Consider the following 18,194-nt stretch of genomic DNA (forward strand, 5'->3'; position numbering starts at 1 on the left):
GTGTGTGTGTGTGTGTGTAAAATGGTCGAAGGGCACCCACCAACCCCTCTCTCAGAGAGTGCAAAAAAATATTGGAAGGAATATATATTAGAACTGAAATGGTGCGTAACAGGTCTGCCTGCTGTATGCAAATTTGAGTGTGCATGAAATTTCCATTCTAAACTTTGAAAGAAGAGGAAGAATATTTTTCGTGGGCTGCAACAGCAGGTATCTCCTGTTGGGATCTTTAAAAGCCATTTATCCTACATACGGGGTCGCATGGGTTGGTTGCCAGTTAATCACAGGGCTGACGTACAACCCTTCACATCCACACACCTACAGGAAATTTAGAATGAGCCATCAACCTGATTCCTGCGGAACCCACGCAGACAACGCGCAGAATCCACACAGGAAGGCTGCTGCTTGGAGTTGAATCCGGGACCTTCTTGCTGTAAATCGATGGCGCTAACCATCAGTACTCAGCCTTAAGGTTTATGTTTGTGTTTCTATGTGAGGTTAGAATTTTTGGAGGAGCGAGGGGGGGTTCTGACCGTCTACGACCATACATACCTGTTAGGACATTATGAAGAGGTATCGTAGTTATATAGGCCTACCATGAAAAATAGGCATGGTCATTTATTCACAATTTCATTGAAATTAAGTGGTTTATGCCACGTGCAAGCACAACCTAAGAGAACTCCAAGCAGTTATTGTCACTAATTTCAGTCTTCAGTCACGCACTCCCGCCACACATCCAATTTCTCATGCAAAAAAAACAGAAAAATGGACCTCGATCCGCGTTGGTTCCTCTTCCACCTCCTCGACGGTAGGTGGCGCCCACTATCCCCCTCACCCCCGTCGGCCGTAGCGTACATAGATATATAAAGACTAGATATGTCTTCGAACGGCCATCTTGGTACGGTCCGCTAGTGAAACGTGTACTTAAAAAAAAAAACTAGCTCAAATTTTTACCGGATTTTGAACCTTTGTTAGAAACGTCAGACATGTAGTTATGACACTGCATACATAATATGAATAATTATGTTATGTTCTAAAAAATATTGTAATGTTATAAAATAGGTATAAGATTTCCCTTTACAAATATACATAAAGAAATGCTGCATGTTAAAATCCCCACCCTGTACAGTGATGTATATATGACACTGCATACCTATAAATAATTCTAATTATAACACTGGGTTTTCATACGAAAATGATATTAAACAGAACACTATTCAGTCAAGTATGCAGTGTCAAGTTATTACTATTTAAAGCACATGTACCACTACCAACACAATGTTATGGGTGAGCGTCCCTCCCCGCCGTCCACCGTAACGTCCGCACCCCCCGTGACTCACTCTCAACCAATCAGAACGCTGGATGTCATCTACCCGCATTAAAATAGCTGACAAATCTGCCGACATTCTTATGTTATATTAGCCCGCTGCTGATAGTTGTTTTTGTATTTATAACAGAAATATGAGGTGCATCAAGAATTTTATTCTGGCAGGAAAGTATATAAGCTTATTTCTCCAAATGTTCAACTATTTCTTTAATCTGCACAACCCATTACACACAGGAGTCAATGAATGGTAATATGATATGATCTCAAACGACAGTCCAACAAGTTTAAGAATTCCAGGTATTATAAAGCACAAGCATTGACATCGGGTCAATTGCTATATTTATTTTGCATTAGCAAATAAGCAGAAACTTGCATATATTTTAAGTTGTTTTAAAATGATTTCAGACTCAACCACAGACATATTCAGTGGAATCCTCTTTTTCTATCGCAGTGACTTCCACCTCACACAATGTGAGGTATTCCGTTCTTCCAGGAATCACCACGTTCACGTAGCGTCCTTCCATTCCATTACACCTGAAGGTTTGGGAGGCTCCAGCCGCCAGAGACGAGATGACAGCACATCTGACGAACAATAAGACACATTTGTGAGTAAAACTACGTCCCAAGGTGAAAGATATGCTTAGACACCATCACTGGATATGTGGGTTTCTGTTGGGAAATGATGAACAGTACCATGGTTTCCTTTAACCTACACAAGAAATGTAAAATGTTCAAACACGATGTATAAACAGAGTGGTGTTACCTGGGATTATTGTTGCCATTGTCACTGAGGGAACTGCCGATGCGGATCTCAGCGTCATTGATCCTTTCATGGCAGCAATCTCTTCTGTTGGTGATGGTGACGGTGTCGACGTTGTACGTCTTCAGCAGGTCAAGTCTCCACCATGGTTTCATCTCGCTCTGTGTGTGGGTACAGGATCCCTGTTCCCATATGCTAGCACGGTTTCCATCAATGGCCCTTTCTGGGAGGCCATTCCACCCCACGGAGGACTGCGTCGCCGTTCCACCTTTAGCAATATTATCCCCTGGGGAAATTCAGAAACGTTATGACTAAAGATTGGGGACGGCAGAGCAATAACACATATTTTGATCGGACTGCAGCCACCAAAAAACAGACAATCAGCATATTCGAGGAAAACTTTACTTTTACTCAATGTTCTACATTGGACCAATTCGGTATTTACCAGTTGGAACAGGTGTTTAAGTATGAAGTGTGATATTGAAGATGGACTAAAATACACACCTTGTACATATGTCTATGTAGCCTTTCCAAATTGGAAATGATCAAAAACATAATAATGATTAGATTAAATCACGTGAAACCTGTTCTTACCAAAATTGCCACTTATCTGTCCGAGAACAGCCAACAAGATAAAGACCACAGCTGGAAACATCATCCTGTGAACAAGTTCATACTCACAATCTTATTAAACCATACATTTCTAACCCACTCATAAGATGCAAATACATTTTTAAGAACTCAACAGTACTGGTTTAAATTTAAGCTGTGTATCTGTTATAAGCTGTGGTCGAACATATAGGAGGTGAGTGGGGAAAAAAACAAGTCAGATTTGCACTGAGTAACTTAATTTAAAAACTGGATGGGAAAAGTTTGAGATACTTGTGTGGGTTTTTTCAGAGCACATAATCTCGCAAATAAGATCCACGTCTGTCGTGCTATCCCCCTAGAGTAATCGTTTTTTACGAGAACAGGTTTAAAGTTGCAGATTCAGTTCACTTTTTCTTTTATAAAATTTGTCTGGAAAAATAAAGCGATTTGAGCAAAGACCTACCTTGTAGTTCTCTTGCACCCTGGAAACAGCTTTGTTCTGCATGAATCAAAAGCAATCATTTTTATACTTTAGTGCAAAGAATGATTGACAACTGCTTGCTTTATAAATCCCCTTGTCAAATATCCAGTGTTGTGTTTGTATCCCATTCAAATATCAATCTGCTTGTCTGACCAAAATATTGTTCTTGAAGGCCAGCAAATAGGGCACACCCATGGCCACATCCTGTGTTTGCTCAAACAACGCATGAAGTTTGTTTTAAGACTTTCAACATCCATAACTCTCTGTACCCACCAAATTGGGCCCAAGATGCTTATGAGACTAAGACCACAAATGTTCATTTGGAGGAAGTGGTTTGGGGTCTGATTTGTGTTCCATTGCATGTTGCTGCCATTAAGCCCACGCCTGAACACTGAAGCATTCATACAGGTCGGTTTAATTGCGAGGCTGTTGTATTGCAGAAGACAGCCTACTATAATACAGCAGTCCTAGAAAAAACACTGTCAGTTGTTTCTCCAGGTATGTTATTTTATTTTGTAGCTTGAGTGGTGTGTGTTTGGTTGGGTCTTCTCCCTTTGCAGTATATGTATAATGTGTCTTTGATTAAATTTTACAAATTCACAGTGTGCTTTATTATGTTGCAATGGGATGTTGCAAATTGAGAGCGTTTTTTTTTTCTGTGCTTCGAGGGGCCACAACCTACATTGTATTTAGTTCCCTTACCTGATGAGCTTTACATCCACCCCAATGGTTACAATTGCCGTAATCCTTGTCTAAACTTAACCACACCTTTGCAAGCATTCGGAAAACAAATAGGAAAATCTTATCTGTTACAAAGTACGATGCCTATAGTGGGATAATAATTATGCTATGTAAACTAAAGGGAAATAAGGGGATGGGAAATAAGGGGGGAGCAATCTGCTTGATATTACATAGACATATTTTAAAAGCACAAAAACATTTCTGTGTTGCACAATCTCAAACCAGTCAGTGAAACACCTCTTTGTGCAGTGAGAAAATCCCAGCAGAAAAATATATAAAACATATAAAACAGCATTGAAGGACACATACTGAACGAGACAACTTATGTCATGCCTGCTCACATACCAAATCAAAATAAGACAGTGATTTTCAGTGAGGGCTTTTCAGACCTGGTCTGGCTATGAGGGACGAGCTATGGACATAATGCTCTGTACAGCATGTTCAACCTTATTATTGTGCCAATGTTTGATCAAAAGGCAGTTGTGAAGAGAAAAAAGTCATTCTCTGAATTAATAGTAATTCAGAGAACTGACTTGTGTGATGACTATAACTATAACTATAAGTTTGTTATCTTCCTCAGAACACTGCTACGTGGTAGCACATCAGTAATGTTACATATTATAAATGATTACAAATGGAGTTAAAGGGGGAAAGATATATACCATTGCAACTGCATGGGCCTATCAACAGCTATCAGCTGTTAAACTGGCCTTTAATTTGTTTTTTTCAACGGTAAATGTAGTGCAATTAGTTAAATTACATTTCTTCATAAAAAGAGTATTAAACAGAAAATTTAGTCAAAACATTAAAGCGTTACAACTACACAAAAGTTGAATGTGTGCGTGTCAGTCTTGCTCAACGGTCCATGACGTCGGAGTAAAACAATGTAATAGCATACAATACATGACCTGCAGATGGCTTGTAGTAACAGGTAAAGCACAGGTGTTCTTATCACCATTTAAGATGGTCCCACTTGTGCTTTTCTGTCCAGACTTGTCTGACTCCTCGAGACAGACAAGCTGTGTGTCCCCCTAGTGGACACCGGCCTGTTTGTACCTATTATTCTATTCTGCTTTAATAGTCATCCAGTTAACCCTTCAACCACTATCTCCATTTGTGTTTCTAAAAGCTCACGCACACGGACACACACCAGCTGCGCCTCTGCGTCCCTCCGGACCACTGATAGATCAAGAGGGGTGGTCGTCTTGATTTAGTGGATGAGCTCATGAGGGCAAGTCGGCATCAGGCGGGACCGGAAATCAGACATATTTACATGACAAATAAAAACCTATTCCGTCAAATTGGTCACGTGCATATGAACGTGTTTAAGTTGATTTGAATGTCTCACAAGTTAACTCTCACGCAGATTTATGTACGGCATGTTTGTTTTATAGTTGTAGGTGTGTGTTGTTCTATGTGTAAAGCTTTGTTGTATAAATGATTTAATTAAAATGACCTTTGTTTATTGATGTATTGTAAGGATCTTGAGATGTAGATGGTTGACATGAGGGCACGCGTCATCAGCATACATCTCTGTTGATGCACTCCCTTGTCCTTTGTTTTATTATACATTAAACGTTTCTTGACATAATGTATACACACACACATATAAACATACTTTGGAATAGACATAGACAAGTGCTGACATTGGCCAGAGCCCTGTTAAAGTGGCTAAATCGATTTTTTTAAAATCCATTCCACAAGAAAACCTGCAGATAGAAGCGAGACTTTTAGTATTTGCTGCCATTTCCAGACTTTTTATTTCCAAATAATAATGTGTATTTATTCATCTCTATTGTCCGATAATCTCTATATCAGATTGCTTGTATTCTATTTATTTGGCCATCTTCAGTTGACGGGAGACATATCTCGAGTCAGTTCATCTCATATTAGGACATAAAGTTACTTCAGTTCCATAGAGTATTCATTGGGGTTCTATTGGGCCAATCAGAAGGCTCAGTATGCGGTAGACCGCCGTGCTTTTAATTTGAAAGTCTCAACTGGAGTTTCCATATTCGTTCTCGGTGACTTGACACACTGAGGAGAAACGATATTAAATCCCAGTCTGAACTTCGATAATTCACTTTGGGCGCTGCTGCAGTTTGATGAAAACTTAACAGATCGAGATATTTACCACTAAATAATTCAAGAAAATCTTTCAACCCGACGGTGAAAAGGGAAACGCTTCAGCATTATGGACCCCAGTAAGTCTGCGACGGCTCCTCCACCGGAGTGGGCTGGTGAGAAGTCCACCATGGGCCATGTGCCCCCTCCGCCCTACCAGGACAACCCGGTCATGGGATACCCTCAGCCCGGCCCGGGATACCCTCAGCCCGGCCCGGGATACCCACAGCCCGGCCCAGGATACCCCCAACAGCCGCAGGTAAGCCCCGATACACACACCTGAGAGAATAACAATGTGTCCCTGCAGATGATGGGATTCTCTTTCTCCCCGGAATACACTGCTGAAGATGACGGCAAGCCAATTCTACACAGTTCTCTTTATTTGGATTAATAATGTATAGCCTAATTGAAAAAGAACCGAACGTTAGCTTTTAAGAAACGGGCCACTCATCAGAGTAACTATTTAGACAAGATGTCCTACTGAGGGGGGGCTTTCACGAGCTCTGTTATCCAACCGAGAAAATCTACCGTGAAATACAATAAATACATGTATTACGTTTCTAATTAGCACAGGATAGAAAAGTTTAATAATGTAAAAGTTGACTCAGTGAGCCTTTATTCGTTGAAAAGACGCAGAAAATCGGTTCAAACGTTTTTTCCAGCGTCTTTTCAACGGCAAAATGCCGCTGGCACGAAACAAGTTACATACGTCACACTAATCATACTAACAGCCCTCACCAAGGACAAAAAACACACCCCTTCTCTCATTTGTTGCCCAATTCTAGATTTTTGAATAGATTTGAAACTCCGTCAATCCGATTCTGTAACAACAAGATCAGGACCCGACTTGTTGGGACACTCAGTACACCAGAAATCATCTGCGTCTCATCGTCACCTGGTGATTCTTCTGCAGAAGCGGCGAAGCTCTCGCGTGCGTCTTACGAGGCCCTCAAATCGGGAGCAGGAGTCATGTGTACAGAACGAACAGCCTAAAACATGCGCGACTATGGGCCGCCGTTTGTAAAATGTCGCACGTTCTAAACTCCTGCGCGGTTTTGCTACATTTATCATTATCATATGAATATTCATATGTCACTTTTCAAACATTTAGAGAGAAATTCATGCAATTACTTTTCCAAAGATAATGTTTGGCGGTAACACAAAGTATTGTAATGTTCAGTCGTCAAGTCTGATATGTAGAGTGAAGATTTTAACATTTAGATTTAACATTTACATTTAACATTTAGATATAATTTTTAACATTTACGTTTAACATTTATATTATTTAACAACTTTGTGTTACTGCCAAACATTATCCTTGGAAAAGTTATTGCATGAATTTACATGAATTTCTCTCTAAATGTTTGAAAAAGTGACATATAAATATTGTCGTGCTTTTTTGTTCATATGATAATGCTAAATGCAGCAAAACTGCGCAGGATTTTAGAACGTGCGACATTTTACAAACGGCGCCCCATACGCGATACGTTCAATTCATATGACAGAAATGATTTCAACATTGGGAGTGGCTAGCCAGGTTAAAGCCTAATTTATGCTTCTGCGTTTTCAGAGAGACTCAAGGACACGCAAGGGACACGCAGGAGCCCCTCGCGTGTCCCTTGCGTGCCTTTTCACACCTCCTTGCGTGCTTGCGTGCGTCCACCCATTTTTCTGCAGCCTGCAAGGCTGCGATTGGTCTGCTAACTACATCCTTTACGAAGTCTCACATTTCCGTTTTCATAGCCCAATACCACCATTATTAAAACGAAGAATGTTTACGAGAGAAGGGATCGGATTGAAGAGCTTTTGTCGGAAGAAATGCGTAAATATGACCGCATATACAACCCGTCATTTGCGGAGTATAAAAGGCAGGACCACTGCAGGGACATCCACCTTCAGATGTAACCTCCATCCACAGAACTCCATCTGTGAGGAGGGAAAGCACAACGACTTCTGGTTCTGCTAAAAGTCTTTGTCTCCTTCTGCATCCGATCAAAGCTCTCATGTTTCAAACTCCCCGCATTAGGATGTCCTAAAAGCATCTCGTTAACCGCACACAGATCCATATTTATGGCGATTTTAAGTAAAATATTAAATACCTTGAAATCTTTGCGTAGACCAAATTTCGCATTCATTTATATGAAAATCTTTATTGTTTATCTTCCAAAGAACACATTATCAACAACTTGGTGTTTTCTGACACATTGGTGTTGGAAACACTTTTTCTCACCGCAATTCAGCCTTATTTCAACCACACTTCAAAATCACGTCTAATGCTCACTCGTGCATGTTTCTCAGTCGCAAAATTACCGTCTATAATATAACTTTAGACTTATAACATTAACGCTTACTTTTAAAAGTGGTTTAGCTCAGACATTTCATCTATCGGTTTTTATTAGAAATCATTATAGATTATAAAAGTCCATCGCAAGTATTTCTATAAAATCTAAATATTTGAAATGAAAATACACACAAAACTTTGGATAACAAGATACAAAACTTTATTCTATATAGGCTATATAAGTTATTGCAGATGGTAAGCTAGAGAGAACCTGGTTGGTGACCAAAAGAACCCAACAACGCTGTTCAAGGAACCTTTGTACCTTCATGTTTAAAACCACTTCCGCTGGAAACACCAGTCTGATGAAATTCCAGTTAGACTTCTGATCTCTGGCGCGTATTTTGTAAGTGTTTCTGCAACCATTACATCAGGGGTTTTATATCAGTTTACTGTGAAGCCTCCCAACAGTAATTCGATACATACCCTTCCAAAACCTCTTTTTATTGTACCTGCAAGTGAGTTTGAATTGTGCATTTCGGGTGTGGCCTGCAGGGCTATGGACCTCCGGCGCAGTATGGTGGGGCTTTTGTGCAGCAGCAGCAGCAGTACCCAGGAAGCCAGCAAGCCACCGTCACAGTCCAGCCCACCGTCTACGTGACCCGAGGCCCGCTGGCTGTCCCTGTGAACGACTACTTGTGCTACTCCATCTTCACCCTGCTGTGCTGCTGCCTGCCTCTTGGAATTGCCGCCCTCATCTACTCCATCTCTGTGAGTTTGATTTACACGTTGACTGTTGTTGTGAGTCCGGATGGTCTTCAGTGCATCAATGGGTGTGGCTGAGTGAATGAGGACATTTTGTACTGGAGGGCTTTGAGTGGCCTGAAGAATTCAAAACCACTTGACAAATACAGTTGATTTACCATCAATTCTCCAAGATAAAAGGCGTAAAAAAAAACTAGATAGAAACATTTCTAATGATTTGCGTAGCGCTGATACTGCAGTTATAGATTACAGTGTCTCTTGGGGTAGTAAACTCTACTAAGTCAAAGAATAGCTACGTCAGCTTTCGTTCTTCTGTGCCACTCTATGCAGACCACAGGATGAGGAGACGATTTAACATCTCGTCTAGGATGAATACGTACATAATTGATAGCGGGAACAGAACTTCTTTGTATGGGGCCGGCTGTGTGTGTGTGTGTGTGCAAGTTTGAGGAAGGGCGGGGCATTTACTGGAAGGGGTGGAGATCTGTGATGAAGAGAACAGGGGGGAAACAGGAAAGATGGTGTCGATGAAAAAAGCAGAGGACATTTTGTGTTAGCAGAGAGCTGCACAGGCCTCGGTTGCACATATATTTTGCTCATGAGTCGTAATTAAATGTGTATTATGAAAGCGTCATCCTGACGTGCCTCTGGAGAAGGGTTAGTGTGGACGTACACATTACCTCACTTTAGGGGTAATTCTTCAGCCTATAGGTCTTTCTCAAAGGTTACTGAGTTTGCGTTTGCACCGTGTCTCGTAGAAGTGCCGCGGGGTAAATGAATCACGCACTTCTTCAAGAGGGAAAGTGGCCTGATTGTTTCCACGTGTCCGACGTTTAGTCGTCAGAGGGGGAACATTCTTGTGATTTCCTACACGGTTCTTCAAACAAATTAAAAGCGACCGTGAGACATTCAAGTGCATTTACTGAGAGCCTTACTTGCACATGGAAAGTGGACTTCTTTTAAAGATTTAAATGTCCTTTGCATCTCTTGTTATGGTGCGTTTCACATGAGGTTTGGCTTGTTATGGTGCAATGTGTGTTTGGATTTGGGATGTTCAGTTATGAACAAGAGCACATGAAGTGTGAGAAAATAACTTGCATCGCAAAATACATCTATTTGACCAAATCCTTTAATCTTTCTTGTTTGTTGCTAAGCTGCCAAGTCAATGTACTACTGTGTGTCGGAGCGTATGCGCGTGTGTGTGTGTGTGTTTCTGTGTGTTGCTCTTTGAGTGCAGCTTCCTATGGAATACCATCTCTAGCAGCAGCAGTTGTTTTGCTTTATTTTAAGACCTACTCCACATTCAGTATTCTCCATTTAACTTGACAGATATATTCTGTCCTCGCATCTTTATTAACAGAATCTGTTCTATTCGATAATGTATTTGATTAAAGCTCAGCGCTCACCTCTTTTTTAATGAACAATCTGTAGTTGATATTTACGCGGAGCAAAGTCCATCTGAGTCAATCTGTAGATTTACTTAGTAGTAAATCATTTCACTGTCCGCATTTTCAGACTGAATAATCGCATTTACAAAAAAAACTGATTTGGAGCAGAACAGCCAGAATTGTAGTGTTTACTCATAGGACGTTACGCAAAAATGGTGTCAAAGTTTTTGTTACTTATTGACCACCATACACACCATGACCGATACATCTGTCCTAAACATCGGTGGTCTGCGAGCGGTTTCTGTTTGCACGTTATTATGGAAATGCAGAGTACACACATCAATGATTGAATTACATTCCAGATGAGGTGGTTGCTCATTATAAGGCAATAAGGGGCGATGTTTTGACGTTGGATACGTGATGTCTAAACAGATTTCTGAGCATTTATCCTCAATGGACAGAATAGTTGGCTACTTTTACTAAAGCAATGTGTTTTCGTTAATGAGGGCATAGGATATTTTCGGCTGCTTTTGTTTAGATAATATTTACATTTTGGACTTTCTTGTTTTAGAAATTGGCATGAAAACCACATTTCTTCTATTTTCGGGGGAATTTGGGTGAAGTGAACCTTGAAAAGACTGGCAAGTTAAAGCAGCGTCCTTAAAGAGTTAAAAACAGAGCTTGGGTTTAATGTAAAGTCACCTTGAGCTCATGAAATATTGTTGCTAAACTCAGCATGACTCACTTACAAGGCAGGCATAGCAGAAAGTTTTCATAGTTTCTCAACTTGTGCTCCCATCCTGATGGTAAGTTTAAGTTTAGCAATAATAGAAGCTCTAACATTTCCTCTAACATAAATCTTAAAGCGCGGTAGCGTACTTCTCTGACCTATAATTGTAACGTTATGACGATTGCTTACAGAATTCGCACAATGCTGCATTAATTCAGCTTATTCTAAAAATATTAGGTCACGCAGCTTAACTGTGATTGGACATGGACGTCGTTGGAAGAAATCTGATCCACATGTTTCGCTTAGAGAACAGCGTTTCAAGGTGGGGCTTAAGCAATTAACCACAACAGTTGTGTAGTGGCATTGGAGAGGTCATCTCCTTTTTCACATCATATTTCCACACAAAGCTGCACGCAGACACTAATACACAAATGCCAATAAGCCCGGGTTTGTATGTTTATTCTTGGGGGAAAAGAGGATCTAAACAATCCCGGCAGTGTTTCCTGTAAGTCACACTTGGACTTCTGTTGACTCCTGTCCAGCTGCTTTAGCTCTCTGTACTTCTCGCTGTCCTCGCCCCTGCGTCTGTCTCAGTAGATCCCGCCCACACCCACCCGAAAAAACGTGCGAAGCAACCATTTCACTTTGGAAACACCTTTAACGGTTTGGTTAAGACGACAACGAAGACAGACAGGAAGGAACTGACCCATTTCCCCAGTTTGCTTTATTTCCGTTACACCGACGTAAAAATGTACAGTGTTGCGTCACAGTTTTTACTTACAAACACTCAGACTTTTCTCAAATGCCTTAATCTGCAAGCGACATCTTAAATAGCATGAACGATGGATACCAGATGCTCACCGGGACCTAACCAGCGTGGCAGTGTGGAGACCTTCACTGGAGTTCCTTTAAAAACGTCAAGATAAAAAAGTGTCCAAATGGTGGGGGGAGCGAGGAGCTCATTGTGCCCACATAATTCTCTTATGTGGCGACACAGGAAGGCAGCTGGATGAACAGTGGGGGGAAAAAAGCAGAAAAAGGCGGCAGAGAAGGAACCAAATACGGGAAAGCAGATGAGGACAAAGGGCGTGGTGGGGAGATATGGAGCCGGCTTCTGGAGTCTGTCTCACTAAATAGTATTTCTCAAGCTTCCTAACCTCGATGCACATCGGGACAAAGAGTTTTATGGGGCGCCGTTTGTAAAATGTTGCACGTTCTAAAATCCTGCGAAGTTTTGGTACATTTAGCATTAGCATATGGAGAAAAAAGCACAACAATATTTATATGTCACTTTTTCAAACATTAAGAGAGAAATTCATGTAATTAACTTTTCCAAGGATAATGTTTCTTCAGTTTCTTTTGTCAGCGATCTGTGTGTCTCGCTCTAAGCCACTTCTGGCTTCTGTGACAGTGCCATCAAATGGTCCTTTGTTCCCCAGAGCATGAGCTGTTCTTCACAGCTCCGCTCCGATTGACAGTGGATGAATGTTACAGTGTGTAACTTACAGTGTGAAGCCATGATCTGCACTTCCTGTCCTTTGGCAGTTACACATTTCTGCCATATCACAGTGGAATCATCATGTTTGCAGACATTTCTTATTAGATAAAATAATTAGTAACCTTTTGTTATTGGAAGAAGTATATATAAACCAGGGGTCTTCAACTAAAATGTGAAGAGGTCCAGTTCGAGAAAATTTCTGGAAGTAAAAGTCCAGAAGATCATAATGTGACTACTTAGTGTGATTAAACAGAGGAATATTGTACCAACATCTGCATTTAATACACGACTAACAAATCAAATTAATTCAGTACGATTCTAAAACTCTTTTGTCAATATTTATTTTCACGTAGCAAAGAACTGAACACATATGTGTGACTGCAAATATAAATAATGTTCTCTCGATTAAATAAATAAAAGTAGGGCTGCGTTTAAAAAAAAAAAAAGTGAAAATGTCTGAATGTTCAAATGAAGTGCAACTCGACAATCTCAGCAAATTATAAATAATAAATCCAAACACAACAGTTTAATAGAATACACAGCCCGCCAGTTAGTGACCTCTGATATATACAATTGATAATGTCGGACTACGGAAGTGGAGTACACAACTCAAATTTCTAGCTTTCCAAGTGATGAAAAGGCCTTTTCTACTGATCCGGAAAGCAGATAAAAACATGACTGTTGCACTCGTTTCACCATACTTGCAACATGAAGTAATAACCTCTGGCTCCTCCTCACACACCAGTCTCATCAACCCCTCATTTACTGAGATATTCCATGCAGCCGTTTCCCAGCTGACCATCCGAATGAGTCCAAACACTATAACCCTCAGGAATGGGTTGCTTTTCTAGAGAGCATTGCACGCTGTTACTTTGCCAGTTTTGGGGATTAATGTCTCCCTGGAGGCTGCTATGTGTTAAACAACCGAGCTGCACAACATTAGGTCAAACACCTGTTTCCTGCCAGTCAACATAGCTTGTGAGGTCATGGAGTCCTCAGCAGTAACGTGCTGTAAGTGATCACAATCATCACGTGTCAAAAGTATTCACATTCATTACTCAAGTAGAAGAATAGATACTAGGGTTTAAAAACACTTCTGTAGAATTTGAAGTATCAACTCAAGCTTTTTATTTAAGTATAAGTATAAAAGTACTGGTGTCAAAACTACTTAAAGTATAAAATTAAAAGTAATGCAAGGGGGAAAAACCCCCATTAAGGACAAACTCTTAATGTGTAACCTCGCTCACAGAACATGTCGGTCCGTTACAATATTATCGGAAGGTGCCTTCAGATCACGTGACCTGCCGTTATGATGATGGAAACATGGCGATATTCAGAGAGGCTGAAACAACCGAGGGACAAATGTATCGACCCGCATGCTGCATAACTTAAACAGATAAAACCAGAACCCATTTTCCAGTGACGGCTGAAGGACACGAGTCGGAGGACGGACACACACGTTGTTGCCATTCGGTAGACTGCCTCGTCTCCCCAGGTTTAAACTTCATGAAGGGGGGTCCAACTTTTTCTGAGGGGTGGGTGTGGGTGTGGGGGCTGGCTGCACCCCTGTTATAACGTGTCACAGAGCAGAATGCGTCTCGTGGAGGATTCAGGTGGGGAATGGACAGTTGAGGTTGCGCAAAGACGGAACTGCAGAAGTTTTGCAACACTTTATTAGCAAAGCTTGACCCTATTATGACTCTTTTTGTCTTTGTGCATGAGGAAGCCCCTGTAGGATTTTGTTATCACTTCCATCCTGTCTCTTATTAACTCCGTGCTCTGCTCGGTGTGATTTTTCTCACAAATATCGCCTCCCATTCTTCTTCTTGGAGACTCTACTAAAAACAATTAATTTATTCATTGACACAATCGTTGGAGTATTAGATGGAGTTTCTTTGGTCAAAGGAAGGCCTAATTTCAAGTGGCTGGAATGTCATTTTTCACCATTATGTTGTTATTTACTATAATGTGAATCTAATTTATTTACTTTGAGGGGTCAAAGTTATATTGTTATACTTGAGTTGTGAATGAGATGCTTTTGCTTGTCGCATAGAGGCGGTTGCTAACAATTGTCTGGAGGACACTACAAATCTAATCTAATCTTTGTTGTCCAAAGATCCGTCATTGCTGTAAATGTTGGTGTGGTAGTGAGGGGGAGGTTAATTTCATTCGGGCTCTGCGGCTCTTGTTACAGGCGCAGAGCTCCTTTACCTCACAACAGGCTTCTTGCTACATGAACAATCAGCACATATGAATCTTCTTATGAGGATTTTGCAGGGGTTTTCGTCGCAATATTGAGGCACATTTTTACGCAACAACTGTGTTTTTAAAAAGTAAAAAATGATAACTGGGGAGGGTTTCTGATAAAACTCTGTTTTTTAAAGCATAAAAACAAAAGATGGAAAGCAGAAGTTGAGTGAGTCCGATTTTTGATTGTATCCATATTACTGATACATCATTATTAATATGAATGCATGTCTGGCCACACTGTATTATTGTGGTTCAATGTCAGTGGTTCCCAAACCTTTTCTGTCAGTGCCCCCTTTGAGGATAGAGGATCATTGTAAACAAAAAAAACAACACCCTGTCGCACCGCGTCTCTTTCTGATGCTGCACGTCTCACTATCTCCCTCTCTCTCTTTGCTGCACTCGTCCGCTTGTAACCTGAGCCACTGTGGGGGGGTTTGGTCCTCATGTCGGTTTCGCGACCCCCAGTTTGGGAACCACTAGTGGAAGTCATGCTATTCCACCAACCTAAAATAAGGACTCTCTATCTTATCTTCACGGTATTTTTCTCTCTGCGTGCCAACACAAACAAGGATAACGAGTAACTGACACTCCCGCAAAGATGTTTGACGTGCTGTTGAAAGATAAGACACATAGATGTTAAAAACAGAAAATAACTTGTTTTTGCCCCTACTGCCTGATTCACAGTTTTGAATGTCAGGCCAATGAAACGGACATATCATTTCTTAAAGCTTTATTCACTTCTGAAGTTCACAACAAGGCTGTAGAATCCTCTCTGACCAGAGAGAGTTCTGGCCATGTTTAACTACAGGTTTACAGGAAATAACAGTTAATCCAAAGGAGAGGGCTTGACTAAACTTCTCAGGAAGAACAAATGACCTATATATATTCTATATTTCTTCCTCCACAATAGGTAACTACAAATCAAAGCTAATATTTCTCTCTGTCGATGTGTAAATGAACAATCGTTTGTTTGTCACTACGTAAAATATGATGTGTATCAATTAGATTTAATTGATTTTTAATATTTAATTCATAAGAAAAACTCACCCTTTTGAATTTTAATACAGCGATTTTTGGCTGCTGCTACGCCCAGTAGCTCACGCTGCCTATTGTTACCTGATGTTAGAATACTAAAGATAGATGTTGCTGTATCAATTAGCTTTTGTTGGTGTTTACCTGCCACTTAAATGCCACAGTTCAGCCAAGCAGAGAGTGCTGCAGCACTGCAGGTTAGGCCCAAACTATTGAACTACTACTAAATAGTTATTGCAGATTCAGCGCAGAAGTCTAACGTCAGGTAAAAAGAGGTCTTTTATTACATTTTCACTGATACCTATTTTGAAATATTTTTCAGACCCGTGAATCCAACCACGCCGGCGACCAGGCTTCGGCGGAGCGGAGCAGCAGGATGGCCAAGATACTGAACAACGTGGGTCTGGGACTCGGCATCGTGTCCGTCATCCTCTGCATTGTTTACGCTGTGGTTTTGGCAAATAACTTGAGATAATTGCAAATCGGTCTCATTATCGTTAGCACCTAGACCACGCGTGAACCATTGCTGGTCACCAGCATGAGTTTTTAGCTGAAAATGTGTAACCCCGGCCCCTGCCTGCATGCAGAAGGTTATTGATATATTAACCAACAATCCATGGCCGTTTAATCCTTTACTCTAGAGTGTATCCAGTACAACCTTCCAAAGATTCATATTTCTTCAACCTTTGTTGCTTTGTTTGTGTTATCACACTTTAAATATCTATGTAAAAATATTTTGCCAACTTTGGTGCCTTATAAGATCACCCTTCACGTTTTTTACATATCTAATATTATCCAAAGTGTTTTATGTTCTGTGTTTGAACACAGTTGGTAGTGTGTCAGACTGAGTTTTAATGAAACTGTTGGCTTTTTAAACATCCACTAAAATCCTCAAACCTGAAAATGATGCTATCAAAGAATAACATTCTACTACCAATACTTAGATAGACAAAGGAGTGCTGAGCTGAACTAGGAAAAGAAAAAGGGTTAAGCCTGTTTGTGTAAGTGATCTGAGAGCGCACAACACAATGAGATCTACTCCTCTTCCAATTAAACCAAATGTGTCCTCTTTATTCCAGCTAAAAAGGAAGGCAAAGCTTCACATACAATCTGCAGACATTCAGTATATTGCTGACTGAGCCAGTTGCTCCATCAGTGACTCTTGCTCTATTTGAAAAGCATACGGTGTTATTAAATGTATTGTTGTTGTTTGTCATGCAATGTCTTTATGTTCTTCTATTAACCAAACCTGAAAAAGTTTTACTGTATACCAGATTTCTTTAAAAAATAAAGTGAATATATTGAGAGGAAACAAACCTCTGCTCAGTGCTTCTGTACACTGTTGGCACATTTCATTTGTAAAAGTAAGAGCACACTCCTTTGGACGTATTTTGTCGCTATTGCTGAGGTTTTTTTGAGCTGGAAGTGGCAACCTCCCAATTTCAGGTTGAGGTTTGAGTGAACGACTGCAGGAACATTATATTATTATAGCAGGTAATTCTAGACGCTCCATTTGTTGTACATTTTGTTGTTTCCAGTAGAGCCATTATAACTGCATCAGGTTTCAAGATCACAACAGGATTGTTTTCCCACATTGTGTGTGAGATGTTTGAGAGAAAAGTGACATGACGTAACGCTACTGCTGGGAAGCGGAGAGAAGGCCGGTGGGAAGCAGCACATCAGTGAGTTATTATGAGTAAATGAAAGTGATCCATGGCTTGCTCGCTAAATTATTTTCTGCGGTTTCCTGTTCTGTCAGACTCATTGTTTCCCTTAAAGCAACTGGATGCTAAAACACTTCCTTTTTGATATGATGAAGTAATCCAACTGGATCGACGTGTTGCGACAACTTTAGCATGTGGACTTCTTGTTTTCTGGGGAAGTTTATTCTATTCTCACAACTGGGATCATTTGCCAAAATGTATTCGTTCATGGGCAATTACAGGTTTTTTTATTTTTTTATTTCAAAGTTTACTGTATCTTACAGTTGGATCACCATAGTTTGTGGTTTGTATTTAAGTCATGTTTGCATAGCTGCCTATTTGGCCCGTGTAAGGACACGCACAGCAGATGAGCTTAGGCTCTAAATGTAACTGATTTTATTTTACTTCCCCTGCTCAGTGCTTTAGCAGAAGTTGTTAATGCTTCTCTAACGGCCTGAATCATCTTCCCTGCATGGAAGCCATTAATAACAGCCAATATCTGTCATTTAACTGAATGAAGTTCAGCAAA

The 18,194-nt window shown here is 40.6% G+C and overlaps 2 protein-coding genes across 2 annotated transcripts; one reads left to right on the top strand and one right to left on the bottom strand.

Annotated features, from left to right (window-relative positions):
• Positions 1–1,459: 1,459 nt before the first annotated feature.
• Positions 1,460–3,286, bottom strand: LOC120810257 (fucolectin). Its single transcript, XM_040164659.2, has 4 exons — positions 3,139–3,286; positions 2,679–2,743; positions 2,088–2,370; positions 1,460–1,906 (listed from the first exon to the last, which is right to left on the bottom strand). The coding sequence occupies exons 1-4, from the start codon at positions 3,195–3,197 to the stop codon at positions 1,732–1,734; spliced, it is 582 nt and encodes a 193-aa protein (XP_040020593.2). The 5' UTR covers positions 3,198–3,286; the 3' UTR covers positions 1,460–1,731.
• Positions 3,287–5,869: 2,583 nt separating this feature from the next.
• On the top strand, positions 5,870–17,278 carry LOC120810256 (uncharacterized). The gene is made up of 3 exons (XM_040164658.2): positions 5,870–6,280; positions 8,855–9,070; positions 16,285–17,278. The coding sequence occupies exons 1-3, from the start codon at positions 6,092–6,094 to the stop codon at positions 16,435–16,437; spliced, it is 558 nt and encodes a 185-aa protein (XP_040020592.2). The 5' UTR covers positions 5,870–6,091; the 3' UTR covers positions 16,438–17,278.
• Positions 17,279–18,194: the final 916 nt, after the last annotated feature.

The sequence above is a fragment of the Gasterosteus aculeatus genome, chromosome 20, assembly GCF_964276395.1.
Source record: "Gasterosteus aculeatus chromosome 20, fGasAcu3.hap1.1, whole genome shotgun sequence".
In the NCBI taxonomy this organism is placed as follows: domain Eukaryota; kingdom Metazoa; phylum Chordata; class Actinopteri; order Perciformes; family Gasterosteidae; genus Gasterosteus; species Gasterosteus aculeatus.

What these genes read in the sequence shown, in the direction of transcription:
- LOC120810256 (XM_040164658.2), top strand. Translation starts at nt 6,092, where the DNA reads ATGGACCCCAGTAAGTCTGCGACGGCTCCTCCACCGGAGTGGGCTGGT. An exon ending in GATACCCCCAACAGCCGCAG is followed by an intron (nt 6,281 to 8,854) that starts GTAAGCCCCGAT and finishes TGTGGCCTGCAG; the next exon opens with GGCTATGGACCTCCGGCGCA. An exon ending in CCCTCATCTACTCCATCTCT is followed by an intron (nt 9,071 to 16,284) that starts GTGAGTTTGATT and finishes AATATTTTTCAG; the next exon opens with ACCCGTGAATCCAACCACGC.
- LOC120810257 (XM_040164659.2), bottom strand. Translation starts at nt 3,197, where the DNA reads ATGATTGCTTTTGATTCATGCAGAACAAAGCTGTTTCCAGGGTGCAAG. An exon ending in GGGTGCAAGAGAACTACAAG is followed by an intron (nt 2,744 to 3,138) that starts GTAGGTCTTTGC and finishes ACTTGTTCACAG; the next exon opens with GATGATGTTTCCAGCTGTGG. An exon ending in ACAGATAAGTGGCAATTTTG is followed by an intron (nt 2,371 to 2,678) that starts GTAAGAACAGGT and finishes GAATTTCCCCAG; the next exon opens with GGGATAATATTGCTAAAGGT.